General features: G+C 35.4%; 1 protein-coding gene across 1 annotated transcript in view; it reads left to right on the top strand.

Annotated features, from left to right (window-relative positions):
• Positions 1-20,000, top strand: part of PTPRG (protein tyrosine phosphatase receptor type G) — a 979,702-nt gene that overhangs the window by 599,567 nt on the left and 360,135 nt on the right. The window contains 1 exon segment of the mRNA XM_053720987.1: positions 1,778-1,970. Coding sequence (XP_053576962.1) covers positions 1,778-1,970 — 193 coding nt within the window.

Below are 20,000 nucleotides of genomic sequence, written 5' to 3' on the forward strand. Positions count from 1 at the left end.
ATCCTCAAGTCGCATCAACAGATGGGGACAGGTTAAATAATTTGTTTATCAGTAATCATGGTTATAATCTGTTCTCATCGAAGGTAATCCTAAAAATCTGGTCTGTTAGTGTGCTCTGTGGACCAGAATTAAGAAAATGCTCTAAAGTTCAATATATCAATGGTCAGCACCTCCATTTGATAATCTAATCTAATTGTATATTAGACTTTAAGCCATCAAGCCTTTCCAACTTGCGGTATTTCAAACCCACTAAAATACTGAACTGACTGTTTCAAGCAGGGCACCATATTTAAAGGGAAGTGACAACCAAAACTTTTTTCATGGTTTAGATAGAGTAAAAAAAAATCCAGTCTACTTATATTATCAAAGATACTCATTTTTCTTGGTATCCTATGTTGCAAAACAGGTAGGTATGCTCAGGAGCTTTCCTGTCTCTGCAGCACTATATTTCAACAGTTTTGTCACAATGTTATATATGCTGCTGCTATCTCCTTGAAAATCTGCACCAGACCTGCACACAACCTACCTAGGTATTCTGTTCAATAAGTTAAATGGAGAATGGTATAGGAGCGCCAGCCAATGGGGGCTATAGGACACTTAAGCCCCCATTGGGTGGCGCTCCTATACCATTCTCCATTTCACTTATCTATCGGTACGACCTTGTTAAGTGGTCGTTATTTTGTAGTGAGTTTGTGTGCCCGCTCACTTGGCGCTGACTACTAACCACTTTTCTCTTAGGTATTCTGTTCAACAAAGAAAATGATGTGAACAAAGTAAATTAGATAATATAAGTAAACTGGATTTTTTTTTCATAAATATTGTACTCTCTATATGAATCATGAAAGAAAATGTTTGGTTTTCACGTCCCTTTTACTGTACAGTATATTAAAACAAAATCATGAATATATATCTACCAACATTTCAAGGAAAGAAAATTAAATTCTTGAAGACAGTTTTATTATTTTTGACTGTTGATAAAATACTACATTATAACATTAGTGATATATATAAAAAAAATTAGCAACAAGCATCTCTTATGATCATGGAATTATAAAAAAACCTACAAAAAAGGACAACGAGGACTTCCTATGAAATAGGGACTGTCCTATCAAAAAAGGGACAGTCTGGAGATATGCAATAAGAAGCTTTGAAGATAAGTCTCCAAAATACTAATTTTGGTATTTACTCTGATTAACAAACATCTAGGGTTATAGGACTAAGATTAAAGGAACCGTCTAGTCAAAATTAAACTTTCATGATTCAGATAGAGCATGCAATTTTAAGCAACTTTCTAATTTACTTCAATAATCACTTTTCCTTCGTTCTCTTGGTATCTTTATTTGAAAAGCAGAAATGTAAGCATAGGTGCCGGCCCATTTTTTGGTTCAGCACCTAGATAGCCTCTAATGTAGCCTCCAATCAGGAAGTGAACAAAAAACGAGCTGGTTCACAAGCTTACATTGCAATAAAGATACCAAAAGAACAAAGAAAAAGTGATACTAGGAGTAAATTAGAAAGTTGCTTAAAATTGTATGCTCTATCTGAATCATGAAAGTTTAATTTTGACTAGACTATTCCTTTAAGAAGAGAAATTGCATCTCTCCAGGTCCAAAGAACTAGATGATGTGGTTTGCTAAACTAACTTAAAATAGTTTGAGTGGGCATGGAAGCTTACTGTGTGACATCTTTTTTGGCAGCAAATTTCTTTGTCTTTATGAGCTGTATATTGTTTGGTAATGGAAGTTCTATAATTCCCCTATGTAATTTCTGCTTTCAGCTAGAAGCATTTTATTCCATATTTACCACGGAGCAGCAGGACCATGTCAAATCAGTGGAGTATTTGAGAAACAACTATAGACCAAGGCAAAGCCTGAATGATAGGGTTGTGTACAAATCTGCAGTAAAAGATGCCTGGAGTCATGACATGTCAGACTACTTAGACAATCCGCTTGGCACAGAATCTTCAAAAGGTAATATTAACTTTTTTTTTTCTTTCTTAAACTTCATGTACAAAAAAAAAAAATGAAAAGAACATTTATCTTTTCCAGGATTTCATTGTCAGAAGTGTTTTTAAAAAATGAAAATGTTAAATGCTCACAATTTATGTCATCTTTTTTTAAAAACCAACAATTGAAAATGTTAAAAATATTGTTTAAATATAATAAGTTTGTTTTTAACTTGAGTTGTAGAATATAGGTGTCTGTGTTTATCTCTAGTGGTTGACATGCATGGAAAAACTCATACTGCAGTATTCGTTCTTATTGGTTACATACATATAACTGTCCTAAAACGCAGTAATTTACAGGTACAACTCATACAGCTATATTAGTGCTTATTGGCTGTCAACCACAATATGTACAACAGTATTGGAGGTCATTGGCTGACAGCTGTATTAGCATATATTAATAAATGCACGTTTTTCAGCCTATATTTTTCATATTTCTTTTTTTCATCTGCTAAAACATAATTATGCTGGATGTAAGCAAATGAGATTATAATGATCCATCCAAGGGTTCACTCTTTGTCATGTGATTTAAGTTCCCTATTCCCATCTCAAAGGGCAAAAAAAAAATCCTTTAATTTGTGATCCATTTTACATGCTGGAGTATATTAAATTGTTTACAAGTAGCTCCTTTATCCCTATTTCAGCATTTGAAATAGCTAATTTAGCCTGTGGTATCCCCACCTGTACTGAAAGTTTCGGGTCTCAAAGGGATACTAAACCCATTTTTTTTTCTTTAATGATTCAGATAGAGCGTGCAATTTTAAGCAACTTCCTAATTTACTCCTATTATTAGATTGTAGTCTAAATGTAGCCATCAATCAGCAAGCGCTACCCAGGTCTGAACCAAAAATGGGCCGGCTCCTAAGCTTACATTATTACTTTTTCAAATAAAGATACCAAAAGAATGAAGAAAAATGATAATATGAGTAAAATAGAAAGTTGCTTGTAATTGCATGCTCGATCTGTTCATGAAAGTTTAATTTTGACTAGACAATCCATTTAAAGTTATACAGAAATTGTGAAGGCATAATCAGAATTCTGAATAATCACAAACCTAAATACAATGCTGTATAAAAAATAAAATGCAAAATAAAAAGTGCAAAGTTTAAATGCAATAAAATATAATCTAAAGTGTAAATTGATACAAAATATAAAGCACAAAGTGTAAATGCAGCAGAACTGTCATGTCATGCAGTGCTATACTGCACTGGGCTTATCTCTCCTTCACATACAGCAGTGATTTTTAACCTTTTTTTTTGCCGTGGCACACTTTTTTACATTAAAAAATCCTGTGGCACACCACCATCCCAAAATTAAAAAAAAATCACACATTGTAGCCTAATACAGCATATATATATACACATACACACAAACACACACAAACTGTATGTATTGTGCTGTTATGCCATGCCTCCTACAAACTACCCCTGCACTGGGAGTAAAAAACAAGCAAAGTTTAAAAAATATGTCACACTGTTGTCAGTCTGCCGTGGCACACCTGAGGATCTCTCCTGGCACACTGGTTGAAAAACACTGACATACAGAAATGCAGGGAACGCCCCTTGGAGAAGTAAAGCAAAATTTGCCTTTTGAGTATTTCACTAGGGATCTCGCAGTGCTGAAAGATCATTTTCGAATATCTCACCTGAGGGACGAGGTTTTAAATATTAGGTCCTCAGTATTGGGCTTTAGTTTACAAACAGATGTAAGATAAGGAAGCAAGTGTGTGTACACAAAGTGATAACATAATGAGATCTCATTAACTGCAAGCTCAACTCATTTAATAGGTTGTGGTTTTAAGGCAGTAATTTGATATACACAAATAAACCTGAAAATGACATTGTATACAGCTGGTATAAGTAATTGGAAATACATTAAGGGGAAAGCAATTTTACAGTATACCATCCCTTAAAAAGGAAACAAAACCTCAAAATTCTAGATAGAGCATACAATTTTAAACAACTTTCCAATTTAATTCTATGTTTGGATTTGCTTCATTTTTATGGCATCCTTTGTTGAAGGAGCAGCAATGCACTGCTATGATGTTATTTGGTTATTTTTATAGGTTATGTATATACAGTATATGTGTGGGTGGGTATGTATGAATGCTGTATTATTCTTGTTTTGGATTTTGATAAAAAAAATATTTTCAAATCACACACATGAGTAGCATTTACATTTTCATTGCATTTATTCCATGTTGTGCACACTCGGGCCATATCCATTACTTTCATACATTCGTTCATACAATAAAATTAAAAAAAAAAGTTGAAATCATTCCCAGTATATTTCAGTTACTCTGAGACCACAATGATTAAAACAGAAACAGCAGTTCTATAATTATGACACTGTTTGGCATTTTCTTTGATATAGGGAAAACAATACAGGTAGCAACAGTGAACCAGTTAGTCTATTTAAAAATATTTTTAAAAAATGAATGATTTTTTTTAATCACAATAAAACAAAAGCCAGTAAATGTAATTATTAAAAGTCGCACCACAACCAATGTTACAATGTTTTTTCTAGAATTGAAATACATTAAAGGGACATAAAACAAAAAAATAAAATAAACAAAAAATCATTCATGACTCGGATAGAGAATACAATTTAAAAAATGTTTCCAAATTACTTCTATTATCAAATTTGCGTTGTTCTCCTGCTATTCTTTGTTGAAGAGATATCTAAATGGGTAGTGTGCACGTCTGAAGCACTACATGACAGGAAATAGTGCTGCCATCTAGTGCTCTTGCTAATGTATAACATTGTTGCTAAACTGCCGCTATATAGTGCACGCTCCTCAGCTTACCTTACTGCATTTTTAACAAAGGATAACAAGAAAAGGAAGAAAAATTGATAATGGAAGTGAATAGGAAAGTTGTTTAAAATGGTATGTTCTATCTGACTCATAACATAAATAATTTGGGTTTTATGTCCCTTTAAAGAGACAGGGAAGTCAAAATTAAAAATTAATGTTTCAGATAGCACATGCAATTTTAAGCAACTTTCCAATCCACTTCTATTTTCTATTCAGCTTTTTACAGCTATGCTGCATCACTTTCATGTGCTTTAATATTTGGGGGGTATTCCCTTTTAAGCTAGCTCCCAGAAGTTAAACACATAGTTATATACAAGCAATATTGCATTGATACATACAGTTCCTGTAATTCTATTCTGAAATTGTGAGCATTTCAGTTCCTGTTAGAAGTGGAAGTGCAAACCACTGTTATATCCCACACAGCCATTGGCTGCACACTGTAGTGACCTATTTTATAACTGCCCCTAATTGGCCACTGCAGAGAAGGTAACACAAGTTACAACATGGCAGCCCACACTGTTTTATAGACACTAAAACTTTACACTTTTTTGTCACTGTTTAAACAGCTAATGAAACTTTATTCTCAGACTAATCTTTTATTTGCTTCATTCTTTCTACCATTTATTTAGTGATTAAAGGGACAGTAAACATTTTTTTTCGTTCATGATTCAGATAGAGCACGCAGTTTTAAACAACTTTCTTATTTACTCCTATTATTAAATTTTCTGTGTTCTCTTGGTATCTTTATTTGAAAAAGTGGAAATGTGTGCTGAGGAGCTGGCTCATTTTTGGTTTAGCACCCTGGCTAGCGCACATGATTGGTGGCTACATTTAGCCACCCAATAAGCAAGAACAACCCAGGTCTGAACCAAAAATGGTTCGACTCTTAAGCTTTACATTCTTGCTTTTTAAATAAAGATACCAAGAGAAGGAAGAAAAATTGATAATAAGAGTAAATTAGAAAGTTGCTTAAAATTGCATGCTCTGAATAATGAAAGTTTCATTTTGACTTTACTGTCCCTTTAATGTCCCTTTATGTTTAACCTCTTGAGTGCTAACGACGGCTCTGAGCCATCGCAGAGTTTCCCACTCTGGTGCTAACGACGGCTCAGAGCCGTTGCTAGCACTCTCCCACCTTGAGGGAGATCTGGAAACTCCCACCCACTCCTACCCCGGCGATCGGACCTGCATAGTGACAGGCATCACCGGGGCTTCACATTATGTGCAGTGACGTCATGCGCAATAACGTGATGACGTCACCGCACAACTTTATTTTTACTTAACATTGTTAAATATAGGAGCAGGGGGCTTGCTACTTAGAAGCCTGTATCTCAGGCATCTAAGAAGCTACAGACCCCCAAGACCCACTGTTGGAAAGGTAATCGCCTAACCTTTCCAACAGTGTAAGTCTTGGGGATCTGGAGAAAACAAAAAGTTAAAAAAAAAAAATTAGCACTCAAAGGGTTAAGCTACTGTCCTGAAGACATTCCCTATAGGAAACATAGAAATTGATTTTCATTAACAAATTAATTCCAAGTGACCACATCGCCAAATATAGGACACAGCAAAATAATTGTATTGTTCTCTGTGCATGTCTATTTTTTATTATGCAATCTGTCTACATTGTAGAGTAGAACAGGAATTGTAAACTTAGTATTCACCTCACTTTTTTATTCAGGTACTTTTTAAGAGCAAAAGTTTTCTCCAAATCCACATTAGTAATGCATGGAGATTATGAAGCCTTTTTTAAGCTTACTTGGTTCTCTGTGCTGTATTGTGTATTTCTCTAGGGTAAGGAACTGGCAGCTTGAAGCCAAATACTGCTGTAAACAAGTCCCTATCTGCAAACGGATTTCACAACTTTACTTTCATAAGAATATAATATTTATTTCTCCCAAATAAATTGATCACCATATAAAACACATGTACATGAACTAATGTGGAATGTGTCCTAAATCTGGAACTACATTAAAAAAAAGATTTGGTTTTGGCAGCGTACATGCAGATTTTTGAGGAAGCAGAATATAATGCTGTATTTTTCAATATTTCCCTTCAAAACATTGCAGATAAAAAATGGAGTGTAGGAAAAAGACTAGAACATACTATATAATCAAAAACTAAAATATGATATACAATATCTACCACCACTAAATAGTTGGATTAAATATCTGATACCTACATATTCAAATATAGTAGTCAAGTCCAAAAGAGCTCCATAGGATATATGTATGTGTGTATGTATATATTTGATATATATATATATATATATATATATATATATATATATATATATATATATATATATATATAAACTATATAAAATAAGATATACCTTCAAGTCACTGGGTGCAGTTTATAGAGTAACAGAAGTTGCTGTATGTGTCTGTTCCACACATTTCTGCTTGTTGGTTTTACCATGGGGCAGTGGAATCAGTTGTTGGGCTCTGTTTTATACTGTAGTAGATTTATTGCAGATCTCCCAACTGTTGCAGATCTTGTGGAATTGTTGTAAGGGCTGTCTGTTTTACCGCCCACAGGTACCTGACTAGGGCAAATGTCATAGTTTATTGCAGACTACCATAGCTACTTTTGTACTTGATGTTGCCAGACTCTGTTTGGTTCCATTGTCGTTTCTCCCTGGCTATGTCCAAGATAAGCATGATTAAGGGCTGTTTACCAAAAAGTGTCACTTTCTATACCTATATTAAAAAAAATTTTTTAATCTTTTTGGATAGTGTGACGTTCCTCTAGAATTTGGATTATCCCCAGGGCCCTATCCCTCTTATTATAGCCTCACCCACAAAGTTCCAGTGGACCATGACCTACAAGTCTGGATTATGCAGTATGTACTCCAGCTTCCAAAGGGGAGGGATCATGGGAAAAATAACAGAAGAAACCATTTTTTTTTGTTAATTACAGAAAAACAATTAAAATAAATTCTGAAAGTTTATTGCAATGTTGTTTTGTATTATGCAAAATTATGCGTCATGGGGAATTCAAGAGTTTAAAGGGACATTGAACCCAATTTTTTTTCTTTTGTGATTCAGGTAGAGCATGACATTTTCTAATTTACTCCTATTAACAAATTTTCTTCATTCTCTTGGTATCTTTATTTGAAAAGCAAGAATGTAAGCTTAGATGCTGGCACATTTTTGGTGAACAACCTGGGTTGTTCTTGCTGATTGGTGGATAAATTCACCCAACAATAAACAAGTGCTGTCCATAGTACTGAACCAAAAATTGGCTGTCTCCTTAGCTTAGATGTCGTCTTTTTCAAATAAAGATAGCAAGAGAACAAAGAAAAATTGATAATAGATGTAAATTAGAAAGTTGCTTAAAATTGCATACTCTATCTGAATCACAAGAGAGAAAAAAATTGAGTTCAGTGTCCCTTTAATGACCCTTGAGTGATTCTGCTCCCTAGTGCCAGCCAAAATCTATATTTCTGCTTAAAAATGAACCAGCAAAATTATTATTTCTAGACCAGACAGGAAGTTGCCTATCTGATAGAACAAACCATAGGCATTTATTTGCTTGCAGACAAGCTTGGGTGCAAAGCCCATAGGAAACTTATATAAAAATATACACAACTCAGTCGGGCACCCACTTGAATGCACACATCTAGATTAAAAGCAAACTTGAAATGTTAGGTACAACATTTAGCCAAATGGTGATAGGTCCTGAACCACATCATAGACACTTCACCCTTTCCCCTGGGTCAATATCATAGAGCCACACATTTTAGCTTTAGCTTTCAACAAAACAAAATTAAATACAATCAAGGGTGACACTGTTATTTGTAATTAACCTATACACATACAAAACAAGGAAATTAACTGCACCCTTAGGGGCTGATTTATCAAAGTGTCAATCGTCCCCAATGCATCTTTTTCTGCATGAGCCTTCAGGCTCGATGGAAACAGGAGTTAAGATGCAAAAGTCTTAAGACCGCTGCTCCTTAACTCGTACGCCTCCTCTGAGGCTGCAGACATAAATCCGCTGATTGTGTACGATCGGGTTGATTGACATCCCATGCTAGTGGCCGATTGGCCGCGAATCTGCAGGGGGCGGCATTGCACAAGCAGTTCACCAGCACTGCTTGTGCAATGTTAAATGCCGATAGTGTATGCTGTTGGCATTCAGCGATGTCTGGCGGACATGACCCATTGATAAATCGGCCCCTTAATCTGGAGTGGGTACAAATACTATAAAAAAATTCAAAGTCCGGAACTTGCAGTTAAAACTTCAATGCTTTAATAAATCCTTAAAAGCGGTACATGAACATAAAACAAAAACATGCCCTTAGTGCAAGCTTACGCGTTTCGGCTTAGCTGCTGTACTTATAGCTTCCTGTCCACCTTCTCACTACTGGGCTATTTAAGAAGTGTAAAACCATTTAATTGGCTAGGGTTCCATGTTTAAATTTAACTGTTTCATTGCTGTCTAGCTTAGCTACGTGAAAAATAGGCGTTGTTAGCGCTCCTCTTTAGATCTAGCTAAACATTTGATCTTAACAATTTACATGACACACTTAAACATTTATACATTAATCGCAACAAAATATTTAAACTCCTGATTTCACAAAAAAATCTCAATTTTACAGAAAGTTCTCAATTCAACTAAAAAGTGCTGCATTGAGTAATACATAATTCATAGTGAATTACACAAATTATGGCATTATTAGTGATACATAACCAACCTTCTAGCAATCTACTTAACTTAATATGATAGCATATCTATACATTTAAGCATGCTCTTTGAATGTTTGTATCATTTAATGTAACAATTTATCAACCTAAGTCATAAAGTTTAAGAATATTATCTAAATATTTAAAAGTTGATAATTACTATTCAAAGTATACATTCTGAGAATTAGATTGGTATTCTCCCATTAAATATCTGAAATGTCTAATTGAATAATTAATTACTTATGCACCACCAAATTTGAAAACTTCAAACCATCCTTTTCGGTGTAGCATAACAGTTAAATTGTTACATATTAATTCCAAAAATTAATGAGGTCATAGGAAGAATTCAAACCTTTTGAGAATTTTTTGTGAAATCCAGGAGTTTAAATATTTTGTTGCGATCAATGTATAAATGTTTAAGTGTGTCATGTAAATTGTTAAGGTCAAATGTTTAGCTAGATCTAAAGAGGAGGGCTAACAAAGCCTATTTTTCACGTAGCTAAGCTAGACAGCAATGCAACAGTTAAATTTAAACATGGAACCCTAGCCAATTAAATGGTTTTACACTTCTTAAATAGCCCAGTAGTGAGAAGGTGGACAGGAAGCTATGAGTACGGCAGCTAAGCCGAAACGCGTAAGCTTGCACTAAGGGCATGTTTTTGTTTTATGTTCATGTACCGCTTTTAAGGATTTATTAAAGCATTGAAGTTTTAACTGCAAGTTCCGGACTTTGTATTTTTTTTTCAAGTTTCAAACCTATGTTAACAGAGCTCTTGCAGCGGGTGAATCCATGGAGGTTACCTATCTAAGGAGGTGAAGTTTTGCCGCACACTCCATACACCAGCTCTACCTTTCCATTGGAAGTGTCTTACCTGGCATAATTTTCCCCCTCACAAGCCGGCCGCGTCTTCTGACGTTACTCTACAGAGCCCTGAGTGTTTGGGCAGACGCAGATGCATGTCTGTGGCTGCTTGCTTGTGGGAGCTCGCTCCAAGCTGAAGGACGGTGGTCCGCAGAAGAGCCTAGGAGGAAGGTCTCCCGAATGGCTCTCCACCCAGTGGGCACTAGGAAGGCCGTGAAGAGAGGGTAAGTCCTTTTCGCAGAGGTGAAACAGGGACTGTTTTGGAAATCATATTGGAATTGTGTGTGGCTACTACAGCCGTGTTATCGTCACGCAGCATAATCTTTCACTGCATAAGTGGTATCTACGTGTCTTTTAGAGGGTCTCCCCTTCATTGGAGTTAATTTTCTTCTTACAAATACTATAACACTGGGAAAACTTAGGCAATAAAAATAGGTATTTAAACAAAATCACAGTTGTCTAAAGGATAATAAAAAAAATACTAACAATTCTAATACATATATCATTCTGCTGTTTAGTGGATTCTATTTTTTTATATTGGAAAGAAAAGATATTTGACTTTTCACTACTGTTTATTAATTTACACATTTGTAATATAATCAAGAAGGCAAAAACCTCCAGTGCAGAATTATAAAGACGTGTCCAAAAGCTTTCTTGAACAATTGAATTCTTGCTTAAATAAATAAGTGTTTCATCTGTCCATCTGTTCTATGTTTTTGTTTAACTGTAAAAATCTTGTAAAGTTATATGTAGCTTGCCCACAGGAGTAGAGGATTTTGGGTCATTATATGTAACGGAACATTGCCACATTTATATCATCTCCAAAACAAGGGTTTTCAATGCATGTTGCTTCAATATATTTCTACTCAACACATAACTCTCTCCCTATCATTAAAGTTTTAAAGGGACAGTCTACACAGTCTACACCAGATTTTATATTTATTTAAAAGATAGATAATCCCTTTATTACCCATTCCCTAGTTTTGCATAACCAACACAGTTATAACAATACACGCTTTACCTCTGTGATTACCTTGTATCTAAGCTTCTGCAAACGGCCCCCTTATTTCAGTTCTTTTAAAAGACTGCATTTTAGCCAATCAGTGCTGGCTCCTGGGTAACTCCACGTGCGTGAGCACAGTGTTATCTATATGACACACATGAACGAACACCCTCTAGTGGTGAAGAACTGTCAAAAAGCATTCAGAAAAGAGGCGGCCTTCAAGATCTAAGGATTTAGCATATGAAACTCCTAGGTTTTGCTTTCAACTAAGAATACAAAAAGAACAAAGCAAAATTGGTGATAAAATTAAATTGGAAAATTGTTTCAAATTGCATGCCCTAACTGAATCATGAAAGTTCATTTTTTGACTAGACTGTCCTTTTAACACAAATATATATTGTTAAATAAATGCTGCATCCCCCCCCCCAAAAAAAAAGCTTCAGTTACAGCCATGTTTGCTAAAAATCCCTTCTTTAAATGCAACAGTGGCGCAATAGGTAACATAAAGTGGAATAAAATCAAGAACAAAAACATAGTTCAAAAATGTTACAAACAAAGGTGGAAAAACATTAAAGGGACATCAAACCCAAAATTTTCTTTAGTGATTCAGAAAGATTATACATTTTTAAAAAAACTTTCCAATTTACTTCTGTTATCAATTTTTGCTTCATTCTCTTGGTATCTTTTCTTGAAGAAGCAGAAATGCACTCCTGGGAGCTAGCTGAACACACTGGTAAGCCAATGAAAATGGGCATATAAGTTCAGCCACCAATCAGCAGCTAGCTCTAAGCTTCTGAGCCTATCTTGATATGCTTTTCAACAAAGGCTATAAATATTACAAAGTCAATTAGATAATAGAAGTAAAATTGAAAGTTGTTTAAAACTGTATGCTCTATCTGAATCATGAAATAAAAATGTTGGGGTTCATGTCCATTTAAAGGGACAGGAAACCCCCAAATTTTCTTTCATGATTTGGATAGAACATACAATTTTAAACAACTTTCCAGTTTACTTCCATTATCAAATTTGTTTCATTCTCTTCTTATCCTTTGTGACGGAACAGCATTGCACTACTGGCAGCAAGATGAACACATCTAGTCAGCCAATCACAAGAGACAAATGTGTGCAGGCACCAATCAGCAGCAGCTCCCACTAGTGTAGGATATGTACATATTCTTTTTCAACAAGGGATACCAATAGAACAAAGCACATATGAAAATAGAAGTTAATTTAAAAGCGTCTTACAATTACTTGAGCTATCTGAATCCTGCAAGTTTAATTTTGACTTTCCTATCCCTTTAATCATTTATTATAAGTGCACCCAAAAATTCTCAGTGTGAAACAGACATTCTCAAAGCTGTAGGATATCTTTCACAAACGATATCACATGTGGAGGAATTAAAAATAAATAAATTTAAAAAAAAATGAAGCAATGTAGTGTAATTCCATAACAATACATTTCCTTTATTAAATTAAATGGTACTCACTAAGAGACTCTAATAAAAGTTTTTCTAAATGTTTTGGCAAGAACTTGCCTTCTTCAGGGGTCAAGGCAATGTACTACATGATTACCTGACTATTTAAAGAGGGTGCAGATTAATCTTAAATGAACAATAAGTAATAATTAGACATTCATGATTTACAAAGAACATACAATTTTAAACAACTTTCCAATTTACTTCTCTTATTTAATTTGCTTCCTTCTCTTGTTGTTATTTGCTGAAAGGTTTATCTAGGTAGTTTTAGGAGCAGCAAGGAACCTAGGTTCTAGCTGCTGATTGGTGGCTGCATATATACACTGATTCAATTTTCATTGGCTCACCCATGTATTCAGCTAGAAACCAGAAGTGCATTGCTGCTTCTTCAAGAAATGATAACAAAAGAATGAAAAAGTAAATTGGACAGTTGTTTAAAATTGTATGTTCTACCTAAATCCTGAACAAATGTATTTAGATATCATGTCCCTTTAATGAAGAACTAAGATTAGCTAAAAAATATGAAATTGTGGCTAACTTATTTTAAAAAAAAATTGTAACTCAAGAGAGAATAAATATTCTCTTGGTATCATTTGTTGAAAAAGCAGCAATGCACTACTGGAAGCTAGAAATGGATTGGGTGAACAAATAACACGAGACATATATGTGTAGCCACCCATCAGCAGCTCCTGAGTCTACCTAGGTATCCTTTTCAACAACAAAAAATGACATAATAGAAGTAAATTGGAAAGTTGTTTAAAATCACATGCTATAGCTCAAACACAAAAGAAAAATTGTGGGTTTAATGTAGGGATGGGCGAATGTGTAAATTTCCGAATTCGAATGTTAGAACTAATGTTATTGCCGAAATTCGATTTATAAATCTGAATGTTGATAAGAACGAATATTCTTAAAAATTCTATAATTGAATGCTATTTACAGTTTTCAAATGTCACTTTCAAATTCAAATGTTTATAATTATATTGAATGTCCACATTCGAAATTTCGAATTTAACATTCTGTTTAACAAATACTATTCAGAAGTTCAATAGTTCATGTGGTAGGGAGGGAATCTAGTAAATTTATACATAATAGATACAAATATATCATTTTGAATGTTTCTATATAGAATAATGCATAATTTGAATATTACATTTAAAGAAAGCATTAGAAATACTATTACAAATATAAATTCAAATTTTTCAAAATGAATATTTTCGAATGTAATCGTAAAATTAGAAATCGAACATTCAAAAATTGAATGTTAGAATGTTATGTAAACATTCGAAATTCGAACAAATGTGTTAAAATTGGTTTCATTTTTCGAATGTTGCAAAACATTCGCCCATCCCTAGTTTAATGTCCCTTTACGGGTAGTTTAATTTATCTTTCATTTATGTTTAGCGGCAAATGGATAATATATTCTGCTTTGTGACGTTTAGCTTTTTATTTGTATTTTAACTTTCAAATTGCCATAACATTCAAGTTGGGCAATTCATTTTTTTTTTACTTTAATATATTGTGAATTAAAATCAATGCATTGAATTGTTTTCAAAATTTTCTTTTTATAAGAACACCAAGGATATACATATCTGTCCTATTTAGCATGCTGGGTTAATCCAGCAACTTTAAAGGTACTTTTAAATCAATCGGCACCTAACTTTATTTGTCATGTTTCTTCGTTGAGGCAATGTTCCAAATATTGATTTCCAGTCAAAGGTACAACACTATTCAAGCTAAGCAATTTAGTTCAGAGTCACTATTTCACCTGGGCTGACATCATAAATGAAAGTCATATCTCATATTGAAGTTATTGTTACTTCTGCATCCATCACAAACACACGGACAATGTATTGTGTAGAATAGTTTGAGAGAACAGCGACACAATACTTCTCCGTTTGTCCCAAAGGACATTAATGCCACTATTTATTTATTTTCTCATGCTATACTTTGTTTGGTTACTTTTTAGGTTTTCATATTTCATTTGTAGAGATGGAATAATATTTTAGTATATTCAACAAGAAAATGTTTTCCCTTTTCAAATGTAACAGTTCAATATTCATATATGAATGTTGTTTCTCAGACGTCCATGTATCTATAGGAATCAATTTCTTTGAATATTGATAATCAGTTGTTACATTTTAATATTTTAATTATATATATATATATATATATATATATAATCTCCCAACATTTCAAAATCCAAATGAGGGACCCCCACTGAGCAAAAGTGTGATATGTGGTGGCAAGGAACAGCGATGGGGTCTGGAGAGTGGGCTTAACAAGTGGCAGAACATAAGACGCATTAAGTTTTTAAAAAAAATTATAAGCACTCTGATAACTGACACTTGTTACTAGGGGGACACTTTCTGGTTACCTAGGTAACCACACCAAGCCTTCTTCCCCAGTCTGCAATGGTAATGTGTGCAGACTTTGCTTGAAGCGAACATTTTACCTGATAGCAGAAGGAATATTCCTAACCAATTAAAGCTTTTTTTGTACAGTGTTTTTCTTATGTTTGTACATGATACTCCTGAGGTTTAGCAGGTATTAAGTGCTCTGTGTAAAAAAAAAAAAAAAAAGGCATTTGGAGGAGTATATAAATCCCCCAAACACTTTAGCCCTGTATACAACTTTGAAATAATTTGCTTATGCTGCAAAAAGGTTCAGAGACCACTGCAGATCACAGTGCCCTGGTTTCTGCGCTAACACCCTACCCACCCCTGCATCGCCGCCCCTCATGACACTGCTGTGAAAATCGGGACCGTTGTGGGGTATGAGATATATATATATATATGTGTGTGTGTGTGTATATATTTATATATACTATAATAGCATTTCTTTCATGTAATTAGCAAGAGTCCATGAGCTAGTGATGTATGGATATACATTCCTACCAGGAGGGGCAAAGTTTCCAAAACCTCAAAATGCCTATAAATACACCCCTGACCATACCCACAAATCAGTTTTACAAACTTTGCCTCCTATGGAGGTGGTGAAGTAAGTTTGTGCTAGATTCTACGTTGATATGCGCTCCGCAGCAGGTTGGAGCCCGGTTTTCCTCTCAGCGTGCAGTGAATGTCAGAGGGATGTGAGGAGAGTATTGCCTATTTGAATTCAATGATCTCCTTCTACGGGGTCTATTTCATAGGTTCTCTGTTATCGGTCATAGAGATTCATCTCTTACCTCCCTTTTCAGATCGACGATATACTCTTATATATACCATTACCTCTACTGATTCTCGTTTCAGTACTGGTTTGGCTTTCTACTACATGTAGATGAGTGTCCTGGGGTAAGTAAGTCTTGGGCACTTTTATATAAAGTTCTAAATATATGTATTCAAACATTTATTTGCCTTGACTCAGGATGTTCAACGTTCCTTATTTCAGACAGTCAGTTTCATATTTGGGATAATGCATATGAATAAATCAATTTTTTTCTTACCTTAAAATTTGACTTTTTTCCCTGTGGGCTGTTAGGCTCGCGGGGGCTGAAAATGCTTCATTTTATTGCGTCATTCTTGGCGCGGACTTTTTTGGCGCAAATTTTTTTTTTCTGTTTCCGGCGTCATACGTGTCGCCGGAAGTTGCGTCATTTTTTTACTTTTTTGCGCCAAAAGTGTTGGCGTTCCGGATGTGGCGTCATTTTTGGCGCCAAAAGCATTTAGGCACCAAATAATGTGGGCGTCTTTTTTGGCGCTAAAAAATATGGGCGTCACTATTGTCTCCACATTATTTAAGTCTCATTATTTATTGCTTCTGGTTGCTAGAAGCTTGTTCACTGGCATTTTTTTCCCATTACTGAAACTGTCATTTAAGGAATTTGATAAATTTTGCTTTATATGTTGTTTTTTCTATTACATATTGCAAGATGTCCCAGATTGACACTGAGTCAGAAGATACTTCTGGAAAAACGCTGCCTGGTGCTGGATCTACCAAAGTTAAGTGTATCTGCTGTAAACTTGTGGTATCTGTTCCTCCAGCTGTTGTTTGTAATGAATGTCATGACAAACTTGTTAATGCAGATAATATTTCCTTTAGTAATGTTACATTACCTGTTGCTGTTCCGTCAACATCTAATAATCAGAGTGTTCCTGTTAACATAAGAGATTTTGTTTCTAAATCCATTAAGAAGGCTATGTCTGTTATTCCTCCTTCTAGTAAACGTAAAAGGTCTTTTAAAACTTCTCATTTTTCAGATGAATTTTTAAATGAACATCATCATTCTGATTCTGATAATGGTTCCTCTGGTTCAGAGGATTCTGTCTCAGAGGTTGATGCTGATAAATCTTCATATTTATTCAAAATGGAATTTATTCGTTCTTTACTTAAAGAAGTCTTAATTGCATTAGAAATAGAGGATTTGGTCCTCTTGATACTAAATCTAAACGTTTAAATAAGGTTTTTAAATCTCCTGTAGTTATTCCAGAAGTTTTTCCTGTCCCTGGTGCTATTTCTGAAGTAATCTCCAGGGAATGGAATAATTTGGGTAATTCATTTACTCCTTCTAAACGTTTTAAGCAATTATATCCTGTGCCATCTGACAGATTAGAATTTTGGCTGGAGTAATTATGCCAGTTCCAGTTCTGGAACAGGGGCTGGGGTTTTATTCAAATCTCTTCATTGTACCAAAGAAGGAGAATTCCATCAGGCCAGTTCTGGATCTAAAAATATTGAATCGTTATGTAAGGATACCAACATTCAAAATGGTAACTATAAGGACTATCCTGCCTTTTGTTCAGCAAGGGCATTATATGTCCACAATAGATTTACAGGATGCATATCTGCATATTCCGATTCATCCAGATCACTATCAGTTTCTGAGATTCTCTTTCCTAGACAAGCATTACCAGTTTGTGGCTCTGCCGTTTGGCCTAGCAACAGCTCCAAGAATTTTTACAAAGGTTCTCGGTGCCCTTCTGTCTGTAATCAGAGAACAGGGTATTGTGGTATTTCCTTATTTGGACGATATCTTGGTACTTGCTCAGTCTTCACATTTAGCAGAATCTCATACAAATCGACTTGTGTTGTTTCTTCAAGATCATGGTTGGAGGATCAATTTACCGAAAAGTTCATTGATTCCTCAGACAAGGGTAACCTTTTTAGGTTTCCAGATAGATTCAGCGTCCATGACTCTGTCTCTGACAGACAAGAGACGTCTAAAGTTGATCTCAGCTTGTCGAAACCTTCAATCACAATCATTCCCTTCGGTAGCCTTATGCATGGAAATTCTAGGTCTTATGACTGCTGCATCGGACGCGATCCCCTTTGCTCGTTTTCACATGCGACCTCTTCAGCTCTGTATGCTGAACCAGTGGTGCAGGGATTACACAAAGATATCTCAATATCTTTAAAACCGATTGTACGACACTCTCTGATGTGGTGGACAGATCACCATTGTTTAGTTCAGGGGGCTTCTTTTGTTCTTCCGACCTGGACTGTAACAGATGCAAGTCTGACAGGTTGGGGAGCTGTTTGGGGGTCTCTGACAGCACAAGGGGTTTGGGAATCTCAGGAGGTGAGATTACCAATCAATATTTTGGAACTCCGTGCAATTTTCAGAGCTCTTCAGTCATGGCCTCTTCTAAAGAGAGAATCATTCATTTGTTTTCAGACAGACAATGTCACAACTGTGGCATACATCAATCATTAAGGAGGGACTCACAGTCCTCTGGCTATGAAAGAAGTATCTCGAATACTGGTATGGGCGGAATCCAGCTCCTGTCTAGTTTCTGCGGTTCATATCCCAGGTATAGACAATTGGGAAGCGGATTATCTCAGTCGCCAAACGTTACATCCGGGCGAATGGTCTCTTCACCCAGAGGTATTTCTTCAGATTGTTCAAATGTGGGGACTTCCAGAAATAGATCTGATGGCTTCTCATCTAAACAAGAAACTTCCCAGGTATCTGTCCAGATCCAGGGATCCTCAAGCGGAAGCAGTGGATGCATTGTCACTTCCTTGGAAGTATCATTCTGCCTTTATCTTTCCGCCTCTTGTTCTTCTTCCAAGAGTAATCTCCAAGATTCTGAAGGAATGCTCGTTTGTTCTGCTGGTGGCTCCAGCATGGCCTCACAGGTTTTGGTATGCGGATCTTGTCCGGATGGCCTCTTGCCAACCATGGACTCTTCCGTTAAGACCAGACCTTCTGTCGCAAGGTCCTTTTTTCCATCAGGATCTCAAATCCTTAAATTTAAAGGTATGGAGATTGAACGCTTGATTCTTAGTCAAAGAGGTTTCTCTGACTCTGTGATTAATACTATGTTACAGGCTCGTAAATCTGTATCTAGGAAGATATATTATAGAGTCTGGAAGACTTACATTTCTTGGTGTCTTTCTCATCATTTTTCCTGGCATTCTTTTAGAATTCCGAGAATTTTACAGTTTTTTTCAGGATGGTTTGGATAAAGGTTTGTCTGCAAGTTCCTTGAAAGGACAAATCTCTGCTCTTTCTGTTCTTTTTCACAGAAAGATTGCTAATCTTCCTGATATTCATTGTTTTGTACAAGCTTTGGTTCGTATAAAACCTGTCATTAAGTCAATTTCTCCTCCTTGGAGTTTGAATTTGGTTCTGGGGGCTCATCAAGCTCCTCCGTTTGAACCTATGCATTCATTGGACATTAAATTACTTTCTTGGAAAGTTTTGTTTCTTTTGGCAATCTCTTCTGCTAGAAGAGTTTCTGAATTATCTGCTCTTTCTTGTGAGTCTCCTTTTCTGATTTTTCATCAGGATAAGGCGGTGTTGCGAACTTCTTTTAAATTTTTACCTAAGGTTGTGAATTCTAACAACATTAGTAGAGAAATTGTGGTTCCTTCATTATGTCCTAATCCTAAGAATTCTAAGGAGAGATCATTGCATTCTTTGGATGTAGTTAGAGCTTTGAAATATTATGTTGAAGCTACTAAGAATTTCCGAAAGACTTCTAGTCTATTTGTTATCTTTTCCGGTTCTAGGAAAGGTCAGAAGGCCTCTGCCATTTCTTTGGCATCTTGGTTGAAATCTTTAATTCATCATGCCTATGTCGAGTCGGGTAAATCTCCGCCTCAAAGGATTACAGCTCATTCTACTAGGTCAGTTTCTACTTCCTGGGCGTTTAGGAATGAAGCTTCGGTTGATCAGATTTGCAAAGCAGCAAGTTGGTCTTCTTTGCA

The sequence above is a fragment of the Bombina bombina genome, chromosome 7 (assembly GCF_027579735.1).
Source record: "Bombina bombina isolate aBomBom1 chromosome 7, aBomBom1.pri, whole genome shotgun sequence".
NCBI lineage: Eukaryota > Metazoa > Chordata > Amphibia > Anura > Bombinatoridae > Bombina > Bombina bombina.